We start from the raw sequence: 26,469 nt of genomic DNA, 5'->3' as shown, positions 1-26,469 counted from the left end.
AAGCTGTTGAAGCTTGCTAGTAATGTGTATTCAAAATTAGGTGATTGGAAAATGACAGCTAAGCTTCCGCCCTGGCTAAAAGCTCTATCAGGCTCAAACGCATCTAGAAGAGCAGTGGTCATGACCAACTAGACAGTAAATTAGGAGTGGCTGAGCAGATGAAAGACCAAAGTGAAAGTTGCCTCATGTACAGTGTGGTGGATTCTTCAGAAAAACACATCCCTCTTCTAACACATGGCTACCCTGCAAGCTGGCAAAGAATGCAAGCCAACTGATGTGCTGCAGCAGAGAATGCTCTTTGAAACCTTAAGTGGGACCACGAGATCAAGAAGATCCTTTCTCTGCATCCTGCATCAGTCTGATCTGAGCACCAGCATGAATATGCTGGGAGAGCAAGTCTTAGCCACTCTCTCCCTTGAATGGTAGTTATTCTAAAAGCAGAAGTCTGAATTTTCTGTCATTTTGTGTGAGGTCACAAGCAATTTGTCCTTTTCTCAGTAACTGGTCTAAGTGGACTTCAGCTTAGTCATATCCAAGAAATTTATATCAGCCCCAGAAAACATAAGAAACATCTGTTGATTTTTGGTGATTTTCATCAGCTGGTGAGTGGGTGTACTGAGTATACTGGAAGTATCTTACCCAGCTCTATTTGAAGCTAGCTCTAAGCCCTTCCAAAATGTTCCACAGTCTGTCCAAGGAAGTGTAGTGGGTTTGATACCAAAAAACACGGTGGTCGTGGCGTGTTCTTCCAAGAGCAGAGGAAACTCTGAACTTTACAAATGTAGTTTCTTATAGGGCCCATATAAAACAATTATCAGTGGGTGTGTAGGACCTTTAACATCTGGCTCGTTCCTCTCAGTCCCAGAAAGTGTGGCATGTCTATCTGTGAGTGAGCCCAAGCACATGCTCACACGCACCAGATTTTGGACAAGTTTGTATTTGCATCCAAACTGTTTCTCCATCTGCTCTTGTTAGTACTTACAGGCCATTCTCTGGAGTGAGGGATTCTGGCTGCCATAACATCTGTGAGTGTTGTAATGAGGTTGGTTAGAATGTAACTCACTGAAGCAGCAAGAACTAATCACTGTATATTGATATAAGATTTGCAGAGCCTTAGATGGAGAGTGCTGCAATAATCTTCTGGGTGTGCATAGGGGGTGGGGGATGGAGGGAATTGTGTATGTACACGTGTGGTAGTAAAATCACTCATTAGCTGCAGTAAGTCTCATTATCTTAGGGAAGCACATTGATGATTCACTGCTTAACAGGGTGGTTGGAAATGCCTGCTTATATAAAGAAGACAGACTGAACCGATATCCTGTGCAGTCCATGAGTACCTGTCTTGGTTTGAAGCAATTTTAACTGCCTCTGTTTTCTCTTCCAGATACTGGAATTCCCTGAGTAACCTTGTGGCTTCACTGCTCAATTCAGTCCGCTCCATTGCCTCCTTGTTGCTGCTTCTCTTCCTCTTCATTATCATCTTCTCACTCCTGGGGATGCAGCTCTTTGGGGGCAAGTTTAACTTTGATGAGATGCAGACCAGGAGGAGTACATTTGACAACTTCCCCCAGTCCCTCCTCACTGTGTTTCAGGTAAGGGCAAGAATGATCCCAATGGGACCAATACATTGTGTTTACATGGGGTGAGACAGAGAGCAGGTTCTGCATCCTTCCCCTGCAGCTGGGCAGTCCCTGATGCTGGACATCAGCCTAAGAGCTCCAGGAGCAAGGTGCCATGCTGTGCTGCCAGCACAGGTGTACTCCCTCCCAAAGTGGCAAACCAAAGCCAAAGCCCCTGTGTGTAGTAAGGCCACCAGGTCTTAGCAGGTTAGGACAAGAGAATGGCCATTGTCATCTCCCGGGGCAGCACCTGCATGCCAAAGCCCAACCCTGCAGCTGTCCTCCCCCCTCTCACAGTACTGGGGAACAAATACCTGCTCACAGCACCAGAGAAGTAATCAAATGGCCTTTAAGCTGACTGCAGTTTTGGGATTGATCAGCCAAGGTGAAGGGAAGTGGCAGAGAAGGCTGTGCTGAGGCCTGTCTTCAGTACTATGGGTTGTGCAGCCTGTCTGGAACAGCAGGCACATGGAGGGAAATGCCTTTGAGAGGTGGGGACAGTTGAACAGAATTGTCTGGGAGAGCCATTTGGCTTCAGCCATCATCTTCAAGTGGACACTTCATTATTATTCTTTTCACACTTTGAGCACAGTCCCTCTTTGCATTCTCTCTGTTTGGGGGAAGGAGGACGTTACTCATTTTCTAGATGGACACAGCCAGAGTGTCCAACCATCCTGGGGGAGGGGGCGTTCTCTAGGATAGGAGAAATCTTTGTTATGTTAATGGGGTTTTCAAATTCTCTGTGTGGTCTAACACTGTATCCCCTATTGGTGGGAATGTGTCATTTAGATCCTGACTGGGGAGGACTGGAATTCGGTGATGTATGATGGGATCATGGCTTATGGCGGCCCCTCTTTTCCAGGAATGTTGGTCTGTATTTACTTCATCATCCTCTTCATTTGTGGAAACTGTATCCTTTCATGCTAGTCTTTTCTCCAAGTGAGGCTGAATCTAAAGTCACCCTTTGCTGCTTTGTTATGTCAGAAAATAATGAATTTCATACCTTACATTTTTACCTTTTCCCTAAGTCTGAATTTTGGCTTTGCACTGACAAAAGTTAAACAAGTTTGTTTAATTTTAGCTAGTGCTAAGACTTCAGGCACATAAACAGTTGTATGAGCCAGCTACGTGCCAGTTCTGTATGCTAGCTTTTATTTAGTATCTGTACATGTTTAGTGTTTTTATTTTTCATTCCTCTTAATTCTCTCATATGTTTTCTTTCCTGCCTTCTCCAGAAACTAATCTCTCTATGTACCTACTGTACTTACTGCATATTTTTGTTTTAATTGCCTTTTCAGTACTATATTCCATGTGCCTTCATCCAAGTCTTATGTGGAATAAAAATATGTGTAATCTACAATATGCTATATACAAATGCTGTAATAAGGAGTAACATATGTTTGACATAGTTGATGTATGTGAGATCATATATTAATTCATGTATAAACTAACAGGAACTGTGTTTCATTTCAGTTACTGCAATCTGTGTGTTCTTTAAACAGAAAACCGTGTGCTCTGTTATCTTCCAGTCTGTGCTGGTGTTAGTAACTTCAGCTCTCTCTGGCTTCAAGGTGAAGTGAGGGCACTGTGCATATCCCAGGAGGTACAAGGCATATTGCATTGCTAGGCTGTGAGTGTCTTTCACAGGAATTTGCATATAACATAGATCTATGGTTCTGTTCTGTATCTCAGTTTGCTCCAAATTTGTTCATGTTTAGTTTCTGCTTCCCTAATGAATGGCCCTCCTGTGTCAGAGGTGACATTTCTTTTTATACTGACTCTTCCATAAAGCCACCCTGTAGTCTCAGCCCAGCTCTTCTGGCCTTTCCTCATAATTCAGATCTCTCAAACCCTGTTATCTGACATTTTGGTTGACCTGCATGCCCTCTCTTCAAAGTGAGATGGTGCAATTCCACTTATCTGAAGGTCGAGGAAGGCAGTCTGCCTGACAGCTTAAAAAAACCCTACAATTTGGATCTCCTTGTGAACTGCAGAGGAAAATGTGAGCCAGCTCTACATGTTGGCTGACTTTGGAGCCGTCAGACCTTGAAGCACAAACAGGGGTGTGGCTTTATTTCCAAACTAAGCCTTGAACTGGGGTTTACTTAAAAGTTATGATGGTGTAATAAGACCCACTGTCACCACATTTATAGAAGAATCATAGAATCATAGGGGCTAGAAGGGATCTCTGAAGATCATCAAGCCCAACTCCCCTGCTGCAGCAGGAACACTTAGGGCAGGTCACACAGGAACACATCCAGATGGGTCCTGAAAGTCTCCAGAGAAGGAGACTCCAAAATTTCTTTGGGCAGCCTGATCCAGTGCTCTGTCAGAAGCTGATGTTCAGATTTGTAACACAAGATCTGAACACTGACTGGCAAGACAAGAAAACAGTTGTGGTTCCTTGCCCGTCAGATACATGGACATGCCAGGCTGTGCATGGAGCCTGCTAGGAGATGGCAGAGTTGTCAGCTCAACTCTTCAATGCCCAGAATAAATGAATGGGTTTTGGTTGTCTCAGAAATGCTAATGAGGATGCTGTGCTCGCTGTCCATAAAATCCACTCATGTCTGTGAGAATACCTACAGTGACGTTGTTCAACTCAATACATAGGTGAAAACTGAAAAGTCCACATGCCTTACAATTTGAGGGTCTCTAATAGGAGTGCTTTAATAAAAGTTGACCTAAACTGTCAAAGATGCAAAGCATTCAGCATTCCCTTTATCTTCAGTGAGATTTGTTGCATGAAGCAAGACCCTTTTGGGAAATGAGAAACTGAAATTAAGTCTGGAATTAGATGTTACATGTCAGTTGTTTTGTTGTGAAATTTTGGAAACCCCACAGAGTGTGTTAGCTGTTTGAATGGAAGATGTAGGTTTATGCATGCTGTATATGCACATTCTGAACACTTGTGTGAAAGAGAAGTTTGGAAAATCCAAGAGATCTGATGACAGGTTGCTAAAAAATGTTAATTTAGAAACCTTTGGCATAATGTTGTTCTGCAGTTTTCAAAGCCCATTTTCTTTAAGCAAACAAACAGATATTCTGCTGAATGTATTTTTGGCCATTGCTGTCGACAACCTTGCTGATGCTGAGAGTTTAACATCTGCACAGAAAGAAGAGGAAGAGGAAAAAGAAAGGAAAAAGCTAGCTAGGTAAAACCATTTGCATACACCTATCTACACTCATATGCATGCCTTCCTAGGGGTATAATCACACACATAATGCACATTTATGTGTGCAAGTATGTGCGTATTTGTAACATACAGGTATAACTTTTCTGTGGGTATATGTAGATTATATATATGTGATTAATATAATTATGTATGGAATTATATAAATATAAACTTTTATGTAACATATTTCAAACTAAAGGAAGAGAAGATGTAATGAGCTGGGTGTCCCCACAGTTGCAATGATGTGAGCAGAGAAGTCTGAGTGACTAATGCGCTTTCAGGGCATCAGCAGAGAATGAGTGTGAAACAATCCCATTTGAATCTCCCTGTTACCTTCTGATTGCTTGGAATCACAAGGCATATTTTCAGATTGTTGTTCCCCTGACACAAGATTCAGCGGCTTCCTTCTCTTTTGATGCCACATGCTGTTAGTCTCTTGCCACTCTTTTAGTGTTTCTGCAGAGTCTTAAGAGGCACAAGCTGGATATAGAGCTTCTCTGTCATTCCCAGCTGCCAACAGTGGAGAAGCCTCGCCTTAATGGTTATTTCTGTTCACTATCTTCCAGACTGCTTGGAGGGGATCTCTTGTGCAGTTCTTTCTGCTTTATCCTGCATGCCAGTTAGCAGGTCTCCCTGGCTCTGGGAGTACAGTGAGGGGCAAAACTTTTGTAGGTAACCTAGTGGAAGGGCACAAGACATGGTTTGACAGTGGTTTGACAATGGTTCATGCCTTTGCCATTGAGTTGACAAAGAAATCTCTACTGATGGACTTAGAACATGCGTGCGCACAAACACACAGGCACATATATCCCATTATGTGCATGCACACCCACCCACTCACACACAAACACATGTCATTGAGAAAGCTATAAAATAAAAGAATGCTACATGGAATTAGAGCGGAGTCTCTGCCTTTGCCTGCAGATGAGGACAAGGTGAAGCTGCTGGTATGTAAGCTGGACTCAGAGTGGAGGTGCCAGCCAGCTGATCATTCTCATGGTGTGTGCTGTACTACATGAAGTTCCTGAAATGGAAACAGCTTTTCACCTCTTCTAACTCTTTGCTTTGTATCTTGTGAAATTATTAGGACTGCTAGTCCCGAAAAGAAACAGGAGATAGAAAAAACAGCTGTGGAGGAAGAAACAAAGGAGGAGAAAATTGAGCTGAAATCAATCACTGCTGATGGAGAATCCCCCCCTGCTACCAAGGTAAGGTCTGCTGCCAGCCAGCTCTGTCTTTGCAGTGATGGCATGAACAGCTCAGGTTTCTGAAAGACTGAAAACCCTCTGCCTTGTCTGATAAAGCTTTTGCCTCTTCTTCCATTTCTGTCAGATCAACATGGATGATTATCAGCCCAATGAAAATGAAGAAAAGAGCCCATATCCCCCAACAGAAGGACCAGGTACTTATCTTCTTCCTTGTATTTTGTTGAATCCTTTAATTCAACAAGGAGAAGCTCTAATTGCTAATGCATATAAAGCCAGACTGTGGTGGCAGGTGTGCTGAATACATAGTGTCTCTGCAATGGGACAGGATGATGCACTCACCTGTGTTTGCACAGGCATGAACTTGATCTTTTGCAGTCCCTATACTGATTAGTCATATTTTATTTGAATCATATACCAAATTCTGTATATGAAAATATGCATATGTCTTTGTTGTCAGTCTGTTTTCTCAGTAGTCAGTGATCAAGGGAGTGCCACAACATATACTCATGAGAGACAAAATGCTAAATGTCTTTTTGCACTTTGAAAATAAAGAAAGACAGTGTGACTTATTAATAAAATGCTAAAGACATAAGCTGTCACCCTAGAACTGGGGGGGGAATCAAGCTAGGGCATTAGTTAGGCTACTTTTCGGGTCAGTTGGACCTAATTAATTTCATCCTTGGATGCTTAAAACATCAATTGAGGATATCTCAGAACTTAAGAGCAGGTTAGAAAAATATCTGCCAGAAAAGGCTTAGCTATAGTAATTAGCTGGTCCTGGCTTTGCAGAGGCTTAAACCAGAGGGCCTTGTGTGATCCTTTCCTTCTCTGCCTTTCTGTGTTTCTGTGACTATGTAGCAGGCTGCAATAGTAATAAACCACATTATTTTCTATTTCATAATTCCTAATAAATGTCTGATAAAATGTTGATGTGATCAAGTGAAAATGACAACGTTCATTTTAAATAGTTGGACAAGGGCTGAAGACAAGCAAAAATTAAAACTGTTCATGGGTTTTGATTTTCAGTACAAAAAAATTGCCACATTTGCTATACTTGTATTCACCCATATTTATAGCCCATTTATCAGGAAGAGAGTGTGGTTCCAACACTGTACAATACTGTTTTAAGACTACCTGGGGAAGAGCACTCTGGCTTTAATCTTCCCAGCACCTCTATAGGCACAGGCACTTACTGGACACGCATCCCTGGATGCTTAGGGGCTTGGGGGACTCTTTAGCCAGAGGCACAAATTAAAACAGCTGTTTCACAGCTGGCTTGGATTTGCAGACTACTATATTGTTTTTCCAGTGAAGGTTCAGCCACCCATATAGGAAATTTAATTCTACTGGTAGAACAGTGTTTCAGTTACCTTCTGAGGACAGCTTAGAAATAGTCCAGTGTGTGAACCATATGACAAAAAATACTTCTACAGTTTGTGTCATGGGCAGTTTATCTGCAGCCATGCATAGGATTAGAGTGCAGAAAATTAAGTAAAAGCTTTTCATGCCTGCCTTGGAGTGCCAATCCCTGTTTTGACATGCTTCTAAATGGAACCTGAAATTTGACTGGATGATGAGGTTTGATCAGGTTGCCTGTCACCTAAAATATTAGAAATGTGAGGGAGCAGCGTCTTGGTTATTTGCCATGGTATAATGTAATTTCTAAACAAGCCTGTTCCCTGAATTGTTTATCAAGGCTTTGTGAAGAGTGAAGTTAATTTTTCTCTTTCTAATCTTCTGAAAATCCTAGCTTTTTTGCTGAAAATTGTCTCTAACAGCTCACAAAATTGCCTGGCAGCTTCTTTTAAAGTTCGTGGAAGCCAACCATAAGGCTCAGATGTAGTAAAGTTTTGTAAAGCCCTTGTTAGATCAGATTTACCATAGTCATCTATTTCATTTTGTTGTATAAAGCTCAGAAATATGAAGGTCCCCTCCAGAGCTGATGTGGCATGTCACATCTGCGTGGTGTAGTCAGTTCTGGGGAACAAGGCTGCAAGGCTATACTTGCAAGAATTTTCCGATGCCCATATGTATCCCTTTCCAGTTCTCTGTAGCCAGTTGTGACCAGTCCAGAATCCTGCTGCTTATTGGTGCAGCTGTGCTACAGGAGATGCTGTGCAGCCATATACAGCCTACCTGGGAACACCTCTTCCTTGTCCACTTGCATGTGGATCCATTTCAACTGTGCTTTGAATCAAGCACCCTGTGTTTTCTTGGATGCCATTAGCTGTTTCTGCCTATTTTCTGTTTGTGATTTAAGCTGTTGATGCCTGTGACCTTTCCATGGCTGTCTACTATTCCATCCTCTGAAAACATCCTTCACCCTAATCCCATGCTGAGAAACCATTTGAAATTTTCACTTCGTTTCCCTTTATTCTTTCAACTTACCTTGCTCAATCTCCTATTGGTTTCCACTGCCTCAACCAGTTTTCTCAGTAAACTCTTCTGACTCTGTTTGCTGCACAGTGTTGCTCTCAGCCCCTAGAATAGTCTATGTACTTGCAGCTAATTAGATCACCTATTCCCGTTGTTGGAGAGAGAGGCTCATTCTTCCAGAGATTTGTGTATACTAGGGGGATTATTATGATGATATGTTTATTCTAGGAAGACAGGGAGCTAGTCTTGCGGTCTAGTACAGAAACAGACAAAGAATTCAGAATGTCAGATGAAGATAAAAGCTTGGGATGATTCATGGGAGGTTGAAGTAAAGCAATGTCCTTATACAAGAGTTCTGGTTTTTGTAGAGAAAAAAAAAAATCTTCATCATTGAATTTCTCACTGATGCTGCATAATAGCCTGTTTGTGCTTATGGCCTCACAACCAAAGGACATCAGCTTTCTAATGAAATGTAATTAAAGATGACAGTCCCAAATTAGAATTTCCTTGAACTTTAGGAGAGTTCAAACCTAGATCTGAACTTGCCAGCTCTGAGTCATGTCTCTTTATGATTTTTTGGCAAGCTTGACTAGAAGGGTCACTTCTTAAATGCAAAGATACCTTAGGTATAGAAAACAGTCAAAGAACAAGTGTTGGATTGTAGTCGATGTGCTGCCCAGCCCACCTGTGAAAGCCACATTGACCTTTGCTTCTATGACTGCTGGCAACTGTGCAGCACAGTAGTTGGATGTGCATGTGCCTTAGCTTAGGCAGTGACCTGAGCTGAGGCTGTAATCATGGTCTTCTTCGTGTATTTGGGCCTCAGTGTTTCCCTAGACCCTACTTTAAATGAAAAATATTTAGAACATTATTCTTAATCTATGGCTGAGGAACTGAATATGTTTTCTAGTCTGAAGGTATGCAGTTGCCAGAATCACAAATGTATTTCTTGCTGTGTGGGAGACAGAGGGAAAAGAGGAGATGAACCATGACCCTTATGAATCTTCACCAGGCTGATCCTTCAACTAAGAGTCAGTTTTCCTGAGGCATTGTTCCATACCCCTTTAAAAGTTTTCTTAAGCATCGTCGCAAGTGAAAGAAAAAGAATAATCCAATAGTGAAAGCACAGAACAGGGACTCAGAATACTAGATTTTTTAAGTAAGAGTGTCAAATATCTCATGTGATCATGGGCATCAGTATTCTGGACTGTTAAAAAAGTAAACTAATTTGCTTACCTTGCTCATTGTCAGCCCACTCTGAAACCTGTAGATAAAAGGTGTGAGTGCAAAGTATTGTAATATTATATAAATATGAGCATTAACATTAACACCGTTTTTACAAGTACTATACACAAAAATAATTCTGAAGGAATGTTTCTTTAACTAATAAAGCCTGTAGAAAGAGTATTATAAAATATATTACAATATAAAAGTGAGCTGTAAAAAAAAAAAAAATAGACCAGCTTAAAGAGTTCTTAAGTTAACTTAAAAGTGAAAGGTTCTCTATGTATCAGCACAATAATTTTGCAGAAATCTATTGAGTGAATTTGACCTGAACTCTTGCTACTGGGAGTGTAAAGAAAGAATCCTATTTGCATGTAGTAATGGCAGGCATTGAATAGGCCACTTTTCTCCTGTCCCTGACACCTAGATGAGAATCTCTGTGGATTCATCTGTTCTTTCTGATGTGTCCATTACCAGATTAAGTACAGTACCTGACCCTACAGGAACAGGCTCTTCCTGATATTAGTCTAATTTCATGGACTCCAGATAAACTTTTTAACTAGAGTTTCCTCCATTGCATTGTCTGGAAGATTAATCAGTTGCATCTAACCTGTCAGGCTCCTTTCTTAAAATATTTTTTTCCTGTCTTGCTGGTTAAATCAGAGGATTGGGATCTTTAAAACAGAAAAATTCTATCATGTCATTTGCAAAACAGCACCTGACTTCAGCAAGTAGAACAACTCCTCAAAGGTGGAAGATTCTCTTTCATACACCACTTTCCCCATCTCTGCATTTTTTGGCTTGAGGGTGCTCACTGATCTGCACAGTGCCTGGTAATCTGCTCCATCGGCATCAAGTTCAAAAGTCTCAACCTTGTTCTCAGCCTTTTCAGTCTTCCCCTCACTGAATTATGAAAGGGAGCAATTTCTGATTGGTGTAAGTCAAAGTGCCCATGGTCCATGTTTGCTCTGGGGAATACACTGCACTCATACAGACACAACTCCAGATGTGGCAGTGGCTCCGTGGAGAGCCTTACAAAGAGGAGAAAAACAGATCTTGATAAACTGGAGGAATGGCCTGAAGAAAATAAGATGCAGTTCAATAAGGATGAGGTCAAAAGGCCACTTTTGGGAACAGGCACCAGCACAAATGCAGAGGAGGGAATGACAAGCTAGGGAGGTGTTCCCTGGTAAATAATCTGTGCTTTCTGCAAATCAGAAATGAATGGCAAATTAATTAAAGGAAGTGCCTATGAAGGACATTTAAACAGGAAGATGGTATTATAAGAAGTAATCCAGCACTCCTCTGCACCAGTAAAACCACAGCTGTGTGTTAATCCTGCAGATAAACTGGAGGAAAATAGCAAAAACGATCAGAGACCTAGGGAACACACCACCTCAGGAAAGACTTGTTTTGCTCTAGGAACCAGAAATCCTCACAGAGGCATAATAATGGTCTTTAAGTATGTAAAAGCCTTCTGCAAGAGGAAGGACATTATTTTTTTTCTATGTCCATAGAAAATAAGAAAATAGAAAATGGATTTAGGCCATAGCAAGAAAGACTCAAGTCAGTCATTAAAAGAAGCTTATTTTGCAGTGAAGCAACTGAGAAGACTGTTCTGAGTATATCGTGGATTTGCCAGCATTAATGTGGGTTATATTTTGCATTAAAAAAAAAAAAAAACAAACACAACAAAAATACTTCTTGCAGCTGAGGAAGACGAGGAAGAACCCGAGATGCCTGTGGGCCCTCGGCCTCGCCCGATGTCTGAGCTGCACCTCAAGGAAAAGGCTGTGCCCATGCCTGATGCCAGTGCTTTTTTCATCTTCAGTCCTAACAACAGGTATTTAAGAGACTGCTTAGCTGGAAGAAGGAGGCAGAGAGAAGGTACCCCTTTCACACTGGGCCCCTTATGTCACGTGGTGCAGAGTTCCCTTCCAGCAGTTCACACCAGAGACTTTCTTTGACCAGTCTCTCATTTAAAGGCCCTGGCATGATATCTTTATGAAAGCATGACTGTGGGGAGCCCTCTGGCAATATTCAATGGGGGTTCAGGGCTCCTGCAAGGCTGATTGAAGACACAAATAATGAAAGCTTCAGAAATAAGGGACGTGGAGGCAAATCATTAATTGGAATTCGCCAACATCATCAGGTCCGAATTGCAAGCAAGCCATCATGCAGTCAGTCAAGTGTGAGATAGGAACTTCCAGTCCTAATGGCTGCTCAAAATCCACTCCCAGTAGGGAGTTTGTGTGTTTCAGCTCATTAGTAAGTGTCAAGAACAAGCATACAAGAAAACGGAGGAGGAGAATGAGAGTCCGTAGCTCTGGGGGGAGGCTGAGAAAAGTAATTCACACTCTTTCCTTGGGCTCTTGCATTGTGGCTTCACATGTCCCCATCTGTATTTTCAACACAGATCTGTGAGTCCAGTACTGTAGGTGAAGGGCTGAGCTATGACACAGGGGAATGTATCTTTCCAAGGGGGAAGAAACAGCTCCTTTGGGGACTTGGCCTCCAAACACAGCCGCAAAGTAAGGCAGGGCTATAAAAGCACAGCTGAACTCAGACCCAGTCTTTCCACAGCAGAGCTTGTGCCACTCCTACTTGGGTATGTGCAGAGCTGATAATGGTTGGGAGTCATGGACTCTAATGCCAGCTTTGCCACCCACCCACTGTCACTTATTGAAGAAGTAAATTAACCTCTGCAATCATCTGTAAAATTGCTATAATAGGGGCTTGGAGGCTTAACAGCCAAAAGTAGAGCTAAATAGATTAATTAAGTGCCTCTAGAATTATACATAGGAATGTTACGAGGTTTAACTCCCTGTATCCTGATACCAACATACGGAAGGTGCTGTAATGGTCTCCAGTAGGCATGCTGCTGTTTGATGGGAGACTGCTACTTGTTTACTTGCTGGCTTCCCACTAAGAGCACCAAGCACTTTATGTTGTGATGTTTAGCAGACAGCCTGCATGGCATGATGTCTTCCCAGAAGCCCTTTTCAAGTGCCAGCCTGCCCTGTATTCATTTGGCCAGGCCTGGGCCCTGTTAGCAAGGTCAGTCCCGCACAGCCCCTACTCAGTGACACTCCAGCACCAGCTCATAGAATCATAGAATGGTTTAGGTTGGAAGGGACCTTATAGATCATCTAGATCCAACCCCCTGCATGGGCAAGGACACCTCCCACTAGATCAGGTTACTCAAAGCCCCATCCAGCCTGGCCTTGAATATTTCCAGGGATGGGGCTTTCACAGCTTCCCTGAGCAACCTATTCCAGTTTCTCACCACCCTCACACTGAAGAATTTCTTCCTAATATGTATCCTAAATCTCCCTTCTTCCAGTTTTAATCCATTACCCCTTGTCATCTCGCTACAAGCCCTTGTAAAAAGCCCTTCCCCAAAAAGAGCTCAGAAAGACACTGGCCACCCCAAAGCCCATTTCTGCTGCTTCCCCCCTAAATGAGTGGGAAATGGTTCTGTGAAGGAAAGCAAAGGATATAATTTTGGGTTCTCAGGTTTCAGACCACACCTAAATCACAAAAGGCTCTGTCAGGAAGGAGTGACTGTTCTCCATTCAAACGCACCAAGCATGAGTCCTGCAGGCAGCAGATCACTCCGTGTGCGTCGCTGCATGACATGGGGAGCCGAGGCTGCTCAGCACCCAGCAGGGCCAAGCACCACTGCCTGAGCCCATGGTTCTCCCTGCTGCTGGGGCAGTCCTGCTGGCAAAAGAGGAGGGAGGAATGTTGTCCAGGTTTTGCTGTTCTCTGAGAGATAAAGTTGTGCCTCTCCTCTCTCTTGCAGGTTTCGTGTCCACTGCCATCGAATCGTTAACGATAACATTTTTACCAACCTGATCCTGTTTTTCATCTTGCTCAGCAGCATCTCCCTGGCAGCCGAGGACCCCGTCCGGCACCTCTCCTTTAGGAACCAAGTATGCTTCCCATCCTCCTGCCCTCGCTGTGTGTTCAAAGTGTAGTACAAGCATGTCATGAGTTGAAGCCACGAAAGACAGAAAAGACCGCATCAGAGGCTTTGGGAATGACCCTCTTCCCTAATTTGTGCCTTTTGTAGGCTGCGTATGAAATCATCCAGTTTTGCAGAGAGCATGAGTCAGGGCAGAATTTGGCTTCTATTTCATTTCAGAAGCATATGTAGGGGAAGGAAGGACAGGAGGCTGAATCGAAATTATTGTTTCCTGGGTTAAAGGTGTTAGGAATAGCCTTTGGAAACACTGATTGCGATACAGATAATTCTAATTTGGGCAATTTGCAGGTTCCTTTTGGAACATTTGCTCTCCTTGCAAGTGCTTTCTTTATACTAAAAAGCACAGGGCCTCATTTTCACGTTGTTCACACTGGTGTAAATGAGGAGTAACATTCTTGAGTCTTGTGCAGTCACTCTGGGGGAAATGGGTGTCGTCAAGGTTAGAATAAGGCTATTTCAACACAAAGTGCAAAGCTATCATTAAATTTGAGATAATCCTCAGAAAATATGCTGTGCTTCTCTCCTCACCAGTCTTGGGCAAGGAGAGGAAGGCATTCAGCACAGAGATCCATTCTCACCTTCTTTCCTGGCCATTCTTATTAGCGTTTTGAAAGATTCAGTGCACCCTTAATTTTGCCAGTAGTAGTTTCCATTGTTCTGAGGTCATTGCCAAAATCAGAAGAGTCATCAGTCATATGTAAGACTTCTGATCTTTGGTGTCTGAAGTGGCATTTTGGTGCCTTTAAGCTGCAAGAGCTTGGTAGGCTTTAAGAGTGGGACTATTTATTGGTTAATAATAAAACCTTAATTTAAGGTTCAGTGTTCTACCTCTCTGAAATATCCTGGCCTGAGCATGCATTTAATTGCATATGTGCATGCAGAGAAGGTGTTAATGGAGGTTTACTCCTGAGCTTATTTCAAAGCTGCTTTGCATTTTGTCTTGAAGGAGAGTACTAAATATGACCCACTTGTGAACAGCTAAGTGTGCCCACCATGTGGGGATAAATGTATGTCGATATGTATTAGCACTGCAGCATGATATCAGCTGGCATAGGGACTTCTGACATGCCACAGAAGCTGCTGTAGTATCTGTAGCAGAAAGATTTAAATGAGAAAATAAATAGTCAAAGCTGGTTGTCCTGGATAAAAGAGCTGATGGTTTGGGGCCAAGTTTTGTCTCATGTATTTGAAGCCAGTGATGTTGCATGAAAATCTGTGTTTAATTTTTGCAGGTACAGATGTTTAAAATGTATCATACAACCATGTCCACTGACAAGATGTTTGGGTTGCAAATGTGGTCTGCCTTTACATTTTTACACTAGAACAGTAAGATTGTTTCCTGCCCGGTGCCCTCACAGAGGCTGGGGAGGGAAAGAAAGAAAGAAAGAAAGCTGAAAGCAAACTAACTGCTTCTGCCTTCACTCTGGGACAACTTAATCAGGCATTAACCAATACACAACAACTCGTGCAGACTAGTGCTGCTGCTGACACTAACTGTCCCAGAGCAGGAAGACAGGAACAGAGAGAACCTCTTCCAGCAAGGCCTAGCAAAGTGGCTTGGACACTGCTTCTGTCCTAGATCAGGCTACTGGCTGTGTCTTTCTGGTGTCACACAGGGCTCAGGCAGCAAGTTTTTGGGAAGTCCCTCCCCTATCTGATCAAACAGCCTTTAAAGCCCAAGCAAGTCCTAAGTCGTTATGTGCTCAAAGTATTCTCCTGTTTGCACCTTGGCAAGGTGTTCACTTATTTCCATATATTCCAGAGTAAATTAATATTTAGATTATAATAAATGTGCCTGCTGATAGGTGGTACTGCCTGCACGGGTGGAGCAGTGGTCATTTTCATTAGGCATGATTTCAGCTATAAGGGACATCTTTACTAGCTGCAGCTTTGGGGCCAGATACACCAGTATGCTCTAGCTGCTTTGTGGTGCTCTGGTGATGTGGAGCAGCTGCAGGTACAGCTTAATCATCCACTTTAATCAAGTTTATGGCTGATTTATGTTGATGGAGTCATGCAAAACTGCCTGAGAGTACCCATGAAGCTGGCCCATTGATTATAAAATTATTCCATTGCTATAATAACCTAATGTCAAGACCTACAAGGCAGCAAGGCAAGGGACATTTCCAGTTATCATGTGTATAAATTAATATAGGATGCAATTGAGATTTTTTCATCCTTGAAGTGGCCCTTTTAAAAATTCTCTTAGTTGCAAAACATCAATAGAGCCCAAGACAGCATTAACGAGAGAACAACTTGGGGTCAGAAACTGAGCAGTGACCTGAAGAATTTTGAGTTGCACAGCAGCAGTAGGTGATAGATTCCCCCCCATTTGACATTCAGTGTCTGCAAATTAGTCCAGATTTGGATCATGCTTAAATAGTGCGGTGTAAAATAACCCTGTAGTTTGCAGTAGCTACCCCACTGCCCTTGGCATACCAAGCTGTAAGAATCTAGCCACCAGTAAGTCTGAGTAAGGGTATGGGCACTGAGATACAATAAACACCTGTGGGATGGGGGAATCTCCTGCTGTATGTTTATTAGTGTTTTAGCAGCAAAGGTTTAGATTTCACAAATTGTCCATTTTTCTAGAGCTTCCATATATTGGCCTTCTGGTCTAGGACTTGGTTAAGCTACAACAACAGTAATACAAGGACAGGATACTTCCTATTTTCAGTGGTTTTAGTGTAAATAGCACTAAAATTGCTTGGAATATTAGAATAAATTGGAAACAAAGACTGTTCGATTCGGGTCCCATCAGTCAATTAGAAATCTCCCAGTTGCTTTTGTGGGATGTCAACTGATCAGCAGTGAAAGACGCTTCTGTTCTTGATACTGTTACTTTGAAAATCACTTTACATTTCCAGACTTGCTGTTACCTTCTGTGACACTTCAGAGCAAGTTTCTGTGGTCTGCTATGCTTGCCACCAGCATTCCCAGTACTGGGTCTATGTTCATGGGAATGATAAGTGTTTCGGCTTGCCAGTTATCCAAGATGCTAATAAAAAGATGCAAGACCTAATTTAGGCACCTTTAGCACACGACTAAATTATGTTTGCAATACAAGAGCTGGGATTCTGTTCAACTGGCAGAGTCTTTGTTATTCACCCTAATCCAGGGCAAATCAGGATAGAGAAAAAAACAAACATAGCTAGAGCATGAATTTCCAGTTTGCTGTTCTTCCTTTGTAAGACGCACAGAACAAGCCTGAATGGAAGTTAATGAGATGTCATGTTTTCCACTGAGAGACCAGGCGTTCTTGTATTCTTAGTTTGGAAGTCTATTTGGGAAAATCCTTTAGTTATCTGTTCACTATCAGACTTTTATTTCATAAATAAATAATTTTTTCAAAAAAGAAGGAAAGAAAGAAAATCCTACAAAAAAAAAAAATCCCCGACATGTTATTTTGCCTCTAGAGCCCTCATGGGATTGTAACTCAGAAAAGATTTCATGTAATGTGCTTGTCCTCTGTGCCAGGACCTTCACCGCATTGAACAGGACGTTGTTACAAAACCGTTTCCTACATACTCCTCCTCCTTCCCTTGTTCAAAGGCATATGGATTTGATTTTGAACTGTGATTTCCCATTCAAGTGATCAGTCACTGATCTACCCTCCCCACTCCTATTCCCTTTTGTTTTTACAGATTCTCTTTTATTTTGATATAGTTTTTACTGTCATTTTCACCATTGAAATTGCTCTGAAGGTAAAGTGCCCATCTTCTCTACCATTACTTATTCACAAGCTTACTAGTTTTCTGCCACTATCTGTTGCTAACACACACGCCTGTTTGTTCCTGGGTCACGCTCAGTACCACTAACCCAATTGTGCTTATTTTTCAGATCCTAGGCAATGCAGACTATGTCTTCACTAGTATCTTTACATTAGAAATTATTCTTAAGGTAACCAATCTGAGCAATACACTTGTTTTCTCCCTTGTTTCTTTCTTTCCTTGTTTCTTTTTCTTTCTTTCTTTCTGCTTTTTCTTGAGTGTTTTCTTGCTCTCTTGCTCTCTTTCTTGCTTGCTTGCTCATTTTCTTTCTTGCTCTCTTTCTTTCGTGTTCTCTATCGCTCTCTTTTTTCTTTTTTTTCTTTTTTCTTTTTTTAATTTTTTTTAACACCATTAATATCTCTACACAAAGGATTGTTTATCTTTTGATTTAATTGTTTTGATAGTTGCTTTAAAAGTCTTATGTGAAAATTTGATATTCAAACTTGTAATTCAGGGCCTATATCAAGACAATACTTCCTAAGGGAATTGCAATGAAAGGATGATCCTGTTGGAAAATGTAAGAGGGGACCAAGAAAAGGCCATCACCCCATAAATTTCTTTCTCTACCCAGTTCTTCCAAAACAGGATTCATTTGCTGTGCAAGGAATCCTGAGCACACACTCTTCCTCTTACACATGCTCCAACCCAAAGGGAAAGTCTCCAATCTGCACAAGTCATGAGGCTGGGCCAGAGGGCAGCCACTGACTTCTGTAAGGTTACAGAGTGCACAGTCACATTGAAAACAGGGAGCACAGTGCAGAAGTTCAGTTTTTAAGTGTGGAGATGAAACACAGTACAAATCACTGAAACACCAAGGATTGTAGCTGCCAATGAAAATTGCTGCATTGCCTCTTTTAAAGCTGGCTTACTTTTGCTCAGGAACATGCTCTATACCAAGAGAAATGTGCAGGAGAATGGTTTAGCTTGGAAAAAAATAAAAATAGGCTGCTCTGTTCTTAACTCTAATTTTACCAAATTGGCAGGCAAATAATTTAAATAACAGTAATTGAGCAAAGTTCTGGCTTTCTAAATGCTAGGTTCACTTGGCAGCTTGGGTTTTTTTCTCAGCAAGCTAGTTCTAAGTGCTGGCAGGCAGTACCTCAGAGTTGCTCAAATTTTCCAGCTCAGGACCCTAATAACAGTATCCATACTGCAGTCTGGAAAGCAGGGTAGCCCCTGCATATTTTTGTAGAGAGGTGACCTTTTTGATATGACTTAAATTCACCAAAGCCATAGTGTTCTCCAAAGAGGTCCGTGTATTAGGCTTGTGTGCATCTGTTTTTACACAATAAATCTGAACATGCACATACCAAATGGCTGATCAATAAGGCCCATTAAAAAAGGAAAACATATCACAGCAACATGTAAAAGTCAAACCATAGCTCAAGGTACCCATTTGAACTTAGACTTACTAATTCTGTTCCCACAGAAGCAAACAGTAACACTCCTAATGGCTTCACTGGAGGCAGAACCCAACCTAAACAACTGACATATTGCTGTTTTCATCAGGGAGTGCACTGCATAGTACCTGAGCCTTCCCAGTGTCCTCCTGTTAACTTCAGTGGATTTCTGTCAACCTCCCTGGATGTTCTTTGGGTTCAAGTGGGAGAAGAGTGCAAGGACTACAGATGTTTAAAAAATTCTTCCATTTTTATCCTGTCAGTTCCTGCCTCACAAATTGCCTGGTTCCTCAGGGCATGTTTCTCTGCTGCCTTGCATTGAGCACAATGTTTTGCACATTAGCAAAGTTAGTGTAAATAGTAAGAAACAAAAGAATAAATGGCCATAGGATGTTCAAGGCTGTAGAGAAACAAGTTTAATCTCCCCTCATTTTGCTGATGACACCTGAAACCCTCACACTGCCATGACAGAATCTGGTGAATGTTAGCAAGGTGATCACCAGTTGTTTTGTTTTGTTTTGTTTTTTAATTGGCATCCTAAAAGCTTGTTCAGTGCCATAGATGGAAGGCAGACATAGACTGTACACTCTCTGAGAGTTTCTTCTGAGGTAACAAAATAGACTTTAGAAAACCACAGTTTGTATAGAACTCAAACTCAGCAGAGCTCCCCCTCCTGATTTCAATGGTGTCTCCTTTCTTTTTAAGATTGCCATACAAAATCTAACCAGTAAAGGGCATCTTTACCACCTTTGTTATGGCAAAAACCCCTCCCCTCTTCCCCAGCTGAATGTGTCCATAAGTATAAATTCTAAGCTAAGACCAGAGTTTATACTTCCTCCCCTTCTAAGTTCTGTCTGACTGATTTATAGTCAGTTCCCTGATGTCACGGATGTTCGGTGAAACAAATAATCAGACATGCCATGTGCCCTTCCACCTTCCTCTGAATAAGGTGGTCACGGGTAAGCATGACTGAAAACTGTTAGCAGGTATGTAATTCTGAGCCATTAGCTGAAGCTAGAAAACTCCAGTTTGGATTTTTAGTTCACAGTTCTCAGCTGGGAGTCTGCCTAGAGCTCACAATTGAGGAACAGTCTCATGGTATCTGATTCAAGTTACTTTAGACATCTAACTTAGATGAGATCCAGAGGACCAAATTCAGAAGCCTGTATTCCTAACTCAGGTAATGGAGGGAGATTAGCAGTTGTGGGGATGGGGTTTCTTCAAAGGAGCTATATTAGATTGCTCACCAAGTCTAAGGTAGGTGGTACAAATATCCCCATCACCTCACCCTCTTTAACCATGCCAGACTCATTTAGTCATATTCTGCAGCTGAGCTCAGCCTAAAATTCAAATTCTGAGCTCAGAAATGTTTAGATCTGACACTGTGACTGAAACCCATTTCTGTTTACACTATCACTTATTCCAACTCTGGAGCTGTGACATCCTCCCCAATATCAGCAGGTATTCGGTACCCTTTCATACCCAGAAGGGGCAGAGAGTCTCTTGTAAGACATGTAAAATCTTTCCCTTCCTCTACTGGGTGATGTTTATAATTATAACCTCCACAAAGAAACCACTCTGTCTCAAGGAATCTTGCCTTCAGCTTTATGAGAAAAACCAAGAGGAAAATGCAGCTGCTTCTAGAGTAAAAGTGGAGGAAGCTGGGTAGGAGTAGGAAAAGAAATACAGGATTGAGCTGAACAAAAGGAGCAAACTGAAGAGAGCAGGAATTCCTCCTGTTGCTTCAGTTCAGCTCTAGACCATCAAATCCGTGAGGGATTCTTTTTTTTCTTCATGGAGAGAAAAGAGCTCAACTGTCCACTGCAGCTGGTCAAAGCACTGAAAAACATTACAAAAGCACCCTTTTTATTATTTTTTTTTTAATTCAGTTAAACTAAAGAGGCCTTTATATAAAAAACCCCATAACTCACAAGTGTCCTCTGCCATTGAAGAAAAAGAGTAAAGCATGTAATTGCAAAGAGTAGCTTTTACAAGCAGTTATTATGCTGCTTTGCTGATTATAAATGTTATGTACTCTAAGCGCTCAAAGTGCATATTTTCCTCACTGTACTTACTGTTTGCTTTCCCCATGGTCTTTCATAGTTACCTTACTGTCTTCTTCATTCTCTTTCCTTTCAATGGGGACTCAATTTCTCCCTTGGGGTCTGGGGGTAAACTGCCTGCTGTGTTAGAAATAACCACCCCTTCCCGATTATATGCTCTGAGCACAACCAGGTGGCTTTGGTTTCGGAACAGATGCTAATGGCAAAGTGTGTTTGTCTTCATGTGCCTTCCCACAGATGACCGCGTATGGGGCTTTTCTTCATAAGGGCTCCTTCTGCAGAAACTATTTCAACATCTTGGACCTGCTGGTGGTCAGCGTTTCTCTCATCTCCTTTGGGATCCAGTGAGTGAGCTAATTTCAACTGGCTGGTTTTTGGGTTCATAGGGCCAGGTTGGGAGGTGATAACTCAGTCTCATTACCTTATCTGGGTAAGATTTTTCTCAAGAGCCTGGAAGTATTATTCAAGACCATTAAAATTCAACCCCAAGAGGGGAGGTGGTAAATTGGGAAATGCTACACTAGTGACCTGGGGGAAAAAACTTCTAGAAAGAGCAAATAAGAGCAAGAAACTTGGTCCATAGGGAATCATGGCACTTAGCATTGTTCCAATATCTCTGGTTCACTGTATCCGTTCAGGACAATTAAGTGACTTACTGTTCCCTCCTAGAGTTCTCATAACCACTTTGGAACATAGGGTGGTAATATTTTGTTACTTCCTAAGATATTGTGGCTATTGTTCAGTGGAAGACCATCAAATACTTTGTGAGCATTTGCAGAACACTAATGGCAAAGACGGTTGATCCTGCTTCTGTCATGACACTTTGTGTTGGTTGATCTGTTAGTTTGCTTAATAAGTTTATAAATTTACTTGGCTGTGGAACTCTACATGTTGGATGGGGAGTTTCCTAAGTAGTATCACATCTGATAAAAACAAGGTTCCCATTGTTACCATTACGGGTTAGGAGCTCATGTATGCTGTGTCCCTTCTGCTAAGTCAAGCAGAAAGATTTGTCAGGTCCATTGGATTTTCAGTCAAGGTGTTAAGAATGGCACAGTGCTCATTTTGACCCGTTGTTCCTTTCTTACAGACCTAACCAGACAGTTGATATGTTAGCAAAAAAACCTGTTGCCAAAGTCAGTAGGAGGGCCTGATGTCATACACCATGGAGAAGATTCTCAGCCAGGGTTTTAGTCTTGGAAGACACAGAGAGCTTTGTTGTAGTAAATAGCTGTGTTTGGTACTTAAAATTAAGTGCGTAAGTCATCCTAACCAATGCAGTGGGAGTTTCCACATCCTTAAATTGATGTACACACTTAATTGATTTGATGGATCAGAGGCCAAACATGCTGCAGGATCAAACCCCAGGTGAACAGTATACCTTTAATGCTGGAGTCATCTGGAGTTCACACTCTTCTATGAATATTTCAGTAGAGTGCTTCTCTGAGCCTTATCTCAAAATGTCTTGTGATGACTACATCTTGGCACAATTTCCATTAGGTATCTACGGAGTATTTGGCAGCTTGCCCTTCTTAAAAAAATACCCTGCCCACGTTCCATCCCCTTCACTAAGACAGCAGAGATGGTGAAAGCCAGGAGAGCATTCACTGAGCCTGCCTAGAGCAGGAAGCAAGAACTATGAAGATAACATTAGTTACCTTACCTCTGAAGTGCTGTAGCACAGAGTTGACTAACTATTCTAGGCAATCTAAGGCTATGTAGGATTTCAAACAAGAAAGAGTGCCCTTGCATCTACCCTTGCAGAGGATCCCCTATATTGCTGTATCTCGCAAACCTTCCAATACTTTCTTTCAGGTCCAGTGCCATCAACGTGGTGAAGATCCTGCGTGTTCTGCGAGTTCTTAGACCATTGAGAGCCATCAACAGAGCTAAAGGACTAAAGGTTAGAAGGGTCCCAATGCATTCTGTAAACTACAAATTGAAGTTATTTCAAGCTACAGGGACTGTTACAATGGTTCAAGTAGTGTTTCAGCAGAATCATGGAATGGTTGAGGTTGGGAGGGAGCTCTGGAGGTTGTCTTGCCCAACAACCCTGCTCAAGCAGGGCCACTGAGAGCAGATTGCCCATGATTGTGCCCAGGTGGCTTTTGAGTATCTCCAAGGAGGGGGACACCACAACTTCTCTGGACCTGTTGCAGTGCTCTGTCACCCTCGCAATAAATGTTTCCCATGTTCAGATGAACCTCCTCTGTTTCAGTTTGTGCCCATTGCCTCTTGTCCTGTTGGTGGGCACCACTGAAAAGAGCCTGGCTCTATCTTCTCTGCACCTTCCCTTCAGGTATTTATATACATTGACAAGGTTCCCTTGAATCTTCTGTAGACTGAACAGTCCCAGCTCTCTCAGCCTTTCCTTATGGGAGGGGTGTTCCAGTCCCTTAATCATCTTTGTGCCCCTTTGCTGGACTTCCTCCAGCACATTCATGGCTCTCTTGTACTGAGAAGCCCAGAACTGGGCCCAGTGCTCCAGCTGTGGCTTCACCAGTGCTGGTAGAGGGGAAGGATCACCTACCTCAACCTGCTGGAGGTGCTTTGCCTAATGAATCCCAGGATATCATTTGCTGCCTCTGCAGTGAGGTCTCATGTTCAACTTGGATTTCTACCAGGTTCCCCAGGTCTTTTTCTGCCATCTGCTTTCCAGCTGGGTGGCCCAGTATCACCACTAAGTTTAAATGATGTTGTTTGGTAGGGTTATAGAAGGACTCCCAGGCCTATTTTAACATAGTCTTGCTGTATTAGATAAGCTCCTTAATCTGTGCTGGTGGGTGCCCAACTATTTAAGTTGGTGCTGCTGGAAGTTTCAGAGAGCTGAGCTCTGATATTTTCCTATCCCTTTCTGCCTGCTTCTAAGAGTACAGTGAGGAACATAAGAAGTCAGTCTTTACTCCCCTTAATGGGCAATAGTTAAATTGCATTCTTTTACTTGTATTTTTAGTCTTCTCCCTTAGCCAGAGCAGCTCAAAACAACCCTGGAAGTTACTTTTGTTCCTATCTCCCATTTGCAGCATGTGGTCCAGTGTGTGTTTGTCGCCATCCGAACCATCGGAAACATTGTGATTGTCACCACTTTGCTGCAGTTCATGTTTGCCTGCATTGGAGTTCAGTTGTTTAAGGTAAAAACATTTGGCCCATTCATTCAGCCATTACACTGAGCTGGATTCTGGGGTGGGAATTAAAATAGCATAAAGAAGCCTGAGGAAGTGGAGATGGAGACTTATGTGTGAAAGACACAACATTTGAAGCACTGCCAGTGTTACCTGGACTCCTGCTACCAGGAAGTCCCCAAAACTGGACAAGGTATATTCAGAACTCCTGCCTTTCATCTGTAGTTGTAATAAGTCATCATTAACATCAGTAACCTTCTTCCCTAAATAGATTGTGGCATGACTTAGTGCCGGGGAAGCAAAGGGGGCTGTTCTAAAGGATTGGTACTAGCCAGCTGTCTGCCTCCCACCTTGGAGAAGAAAGGGCATGCCAGATAATCACGGAAGGTTATTCATTCACTTCTTTATCTCTGATTTTATTTCTTTGCCCTTCACCATCCTGTTGACAACTAGTGTTCTGCAGCACTCAGTGGTCATGGCCCTCAGGATGTGCACATTAAAGTACTGTGCAAGCAGATGAAAGCCTGTGCTGTGAACTACCCAGGTGCAGGAAACTCTCAATCCAGTTTGATCACATGTACCTGCAAAAGAGCATTTAAACATACTCGTATTTGGTTAAGCAAGTAGTAAATACAGTCTCATAGAATCATAGAATATGCTGAGTTGGAAGGGACCCATCAGAATCATCAAGTCCAACTCCTGGTCTCCTTGCTACACGACCTGTCCAAACCCTTGCAGTGTCAGGAAAGGAAGCTTCATTCCTCTTTCTTTCTTTTCAAGGGCAAGCTGTACAGCTGCACTGATAGCTCCAAGCAGACGGAGGCAGAATGCAAGTGAGTCCGACCTTTCCCAGTTAGCACCCTTCACTAGCCACCCACTGTCAGGGCCTCGTACTGGAAGCACAGCTCTGCCACATTCTCTCTCTGCTTTGATCCACAGAGGGTACTACATTACATACAAGGATGGTGAGGTCAACCAGCCAATGATACAGCCCCGGAGCTGGGAGAACAGCAAGTTTGACTTCGACAATGTCTTGACTGCCATGATGGCCCTCTTCACTGTCTCAACCTTTGAGGGCTGGCCAGAGTGAGTGCTTCTTGCACCTGTGCAACAGCAGTAATGTCCTCATTCATTTCAACAGAGAAAATTCCAATGCAGAGCATGATCTTTCCCATTCTAAGTATTTCAATAAGTATAAAGTGTTAAGTGTAGCAATAGTAGCAGCAGTATTGTACTAAAAATGATTGCCAGTAGTAGCAGTGATAGCGACATTTGTTACAAATACTATGTATGTAAATGGCTATAAAATGCTTGCCAGGCACTTAGCAGTACTGCTAGATGTTGCTAGTTTCCTGATGGAGTCAGCAGGGCAATATGAAATACAGCAGTGCTGTCTCTGCAGTATGGGCAGACACGGGTTGTCTTCCGTCGTTGTGCTGTCTGTGCCAAGGGGCCAAAGGGTCTTACAACTCCACTCTGTCAGAGTGACGTGGGCATGCAGGTTATCAGGGGATTGACCCTGAACTGTGTCACCAGGTGATGCCAACAACAGTATTAGCAAATGTAAAAAGTGCTGAGATCCCCTTTTCTCACAAAACTCAGTTTCCAACAGCAGACGACTCTCCTGTCTTCTGTTAACTGAAGGGCATGCTTTTGTTTTAAATTTTAATTGTTCAACTGGAAAACTCCTGAACAAGTTCAAATGTGTAAAGTTAGTAAGAGCTGGGTCTTCTCTTTTGCAAGAGTTTGCACTCAGATCAGTGCAAGTCTGCTCATCTGTGAGTGATGTAATTTTGATACAAGTAGAAGAAAATCACGAAGTTAAACTTTATAACATCACCTATAAGGCCACAAGGCAGTTGCAGATTTTCTCTGCATTTGGCTCCTGTTTGCTTTCAGGTTGCTGTATAGGTCCATTGATTCCCACATGGAGGATGTGGGACCCATCTATAATCACAGGGTTGAGATCTCCATCTTCTTTATTATCTACATCATCATCATTGCTTTCTTCATGATGAACATCTTCGTTGGTTTCGTCATCGTCACATTTCAGGAACAAGGAGAACAAGAGTACAAGAACTGTGAGCTGGACAAAAACCAGGTAATTTACAATAATTTGTTGTCATTAAAGGTAGAAAATGTATTGAGAATAAGCATTTAAGAGATAAACAGATACAGAGAGGAATATGTGAAGGTTTCTAGCAAGATAAAGCACTAAACTCTCTTCACTGCCATCTTTCTGGAGTCAGGTGAAAAAACTCTTGCTGTAAGATTTGATCAAGGGACAAAATTTACTTAAGAATATGGGCTGTACCAGTTGATTCACTGAGATTAGAGGAGCATGACAGTGTGTCTGGCCAAAGTAACTGCACACAGAATTCTTCGATGGGTAGAATGTACACATTCAGAGTAGGACTTTAAAAAAATTCTTCTACCAAGCATTTTCATTTCAGTAGGAGACTTGAAACACATTGGTTTTTTATTACGTTTGGAGGTAGCTGAACAACCCTGTATTTTGTATTT

At 42.3% G+C, this 26,469-nt stretch overlaps 1 protein-coding gene across 1 annotated transcript in view; it reads left to right on the top strand.

Annotated features, from left to right (window-relative positions):
- CACNA1C (calcium voltage-gated channel subunit alpha1 C) overlaps nt 1-26,469 on the top strand; it is a 478,569-nt gene that overhangs the window by 380,029 nt on the left and 72,071 nt on the right. Inside the window, exons 14-28 of the mRNA XM_051608094.1 lie at nt 1,385-1,592; nt 2,409-2,529; nt 4,660-4,774; nt 5,883-6,003; nt 6,128-6,197; nt 11,314-11,446; nt 13,409-13,538; nt 17,236-17,295; nt 17,432-17,491; nt 21,062-21,168; nt 22,640-22,727; nt 23,848-23,955; nt 24,727-24,779; nt 24,886-25,032; nt 25,846-26,047. Of these exons, the coding sequence (XP_051464054.1) occupies nt 1,385-1,592; nt 2,409-2,529; nt 4,660-4,774; nt 5,883-6,003; nt 6,128-6,197; nt 11,314-11,446; nt 13,409-13,538; nt 17,236-17,295; nt 17,432-17,491; nt 21,062-21,168; nt 22,640-22,727; nt 23,848-23,955; nt 24,727-24,779; nt 24,886-25,032; nt 25,846-26,047 (1,723 nt within the window). The remainder of the gene's footprint in view (nt 1-1,384; nt 1,593-2,408; nt 2,530-4,659; nt 4,775-5,882; nt 6,004-6,127; nt 6,198-11,313; nt 11,447-13,408; nt 13,539-17,235; nt 17,296-17,431; nt 17,492-21,061; nt 21,169-22,639; nt 22,728-23,847; nt 23,956-24,726; nt 24,780-24,885; nt 25,033-25,845; nt 26,048-26,469) is intronic.

This window comes from Apus apus, chromosome 1, assembly GCF_020740795.1.
Source record: "Apus apus isolate bApuApu2 chromosome 1, bApuApu2.pri.cur, whole genome shotgun sequence".
NCBI classification, from domain to species: domain Eukaryota; kingdom Metazoa; phylum Chordata; class Aves; order Apodiformes; family Apodidae; genus Apus; species Apus apus.
Note: the sequence above shows the minus strand (reverse complement) of the source record. Positions and strands in the feature narration are given on the sequence as shown.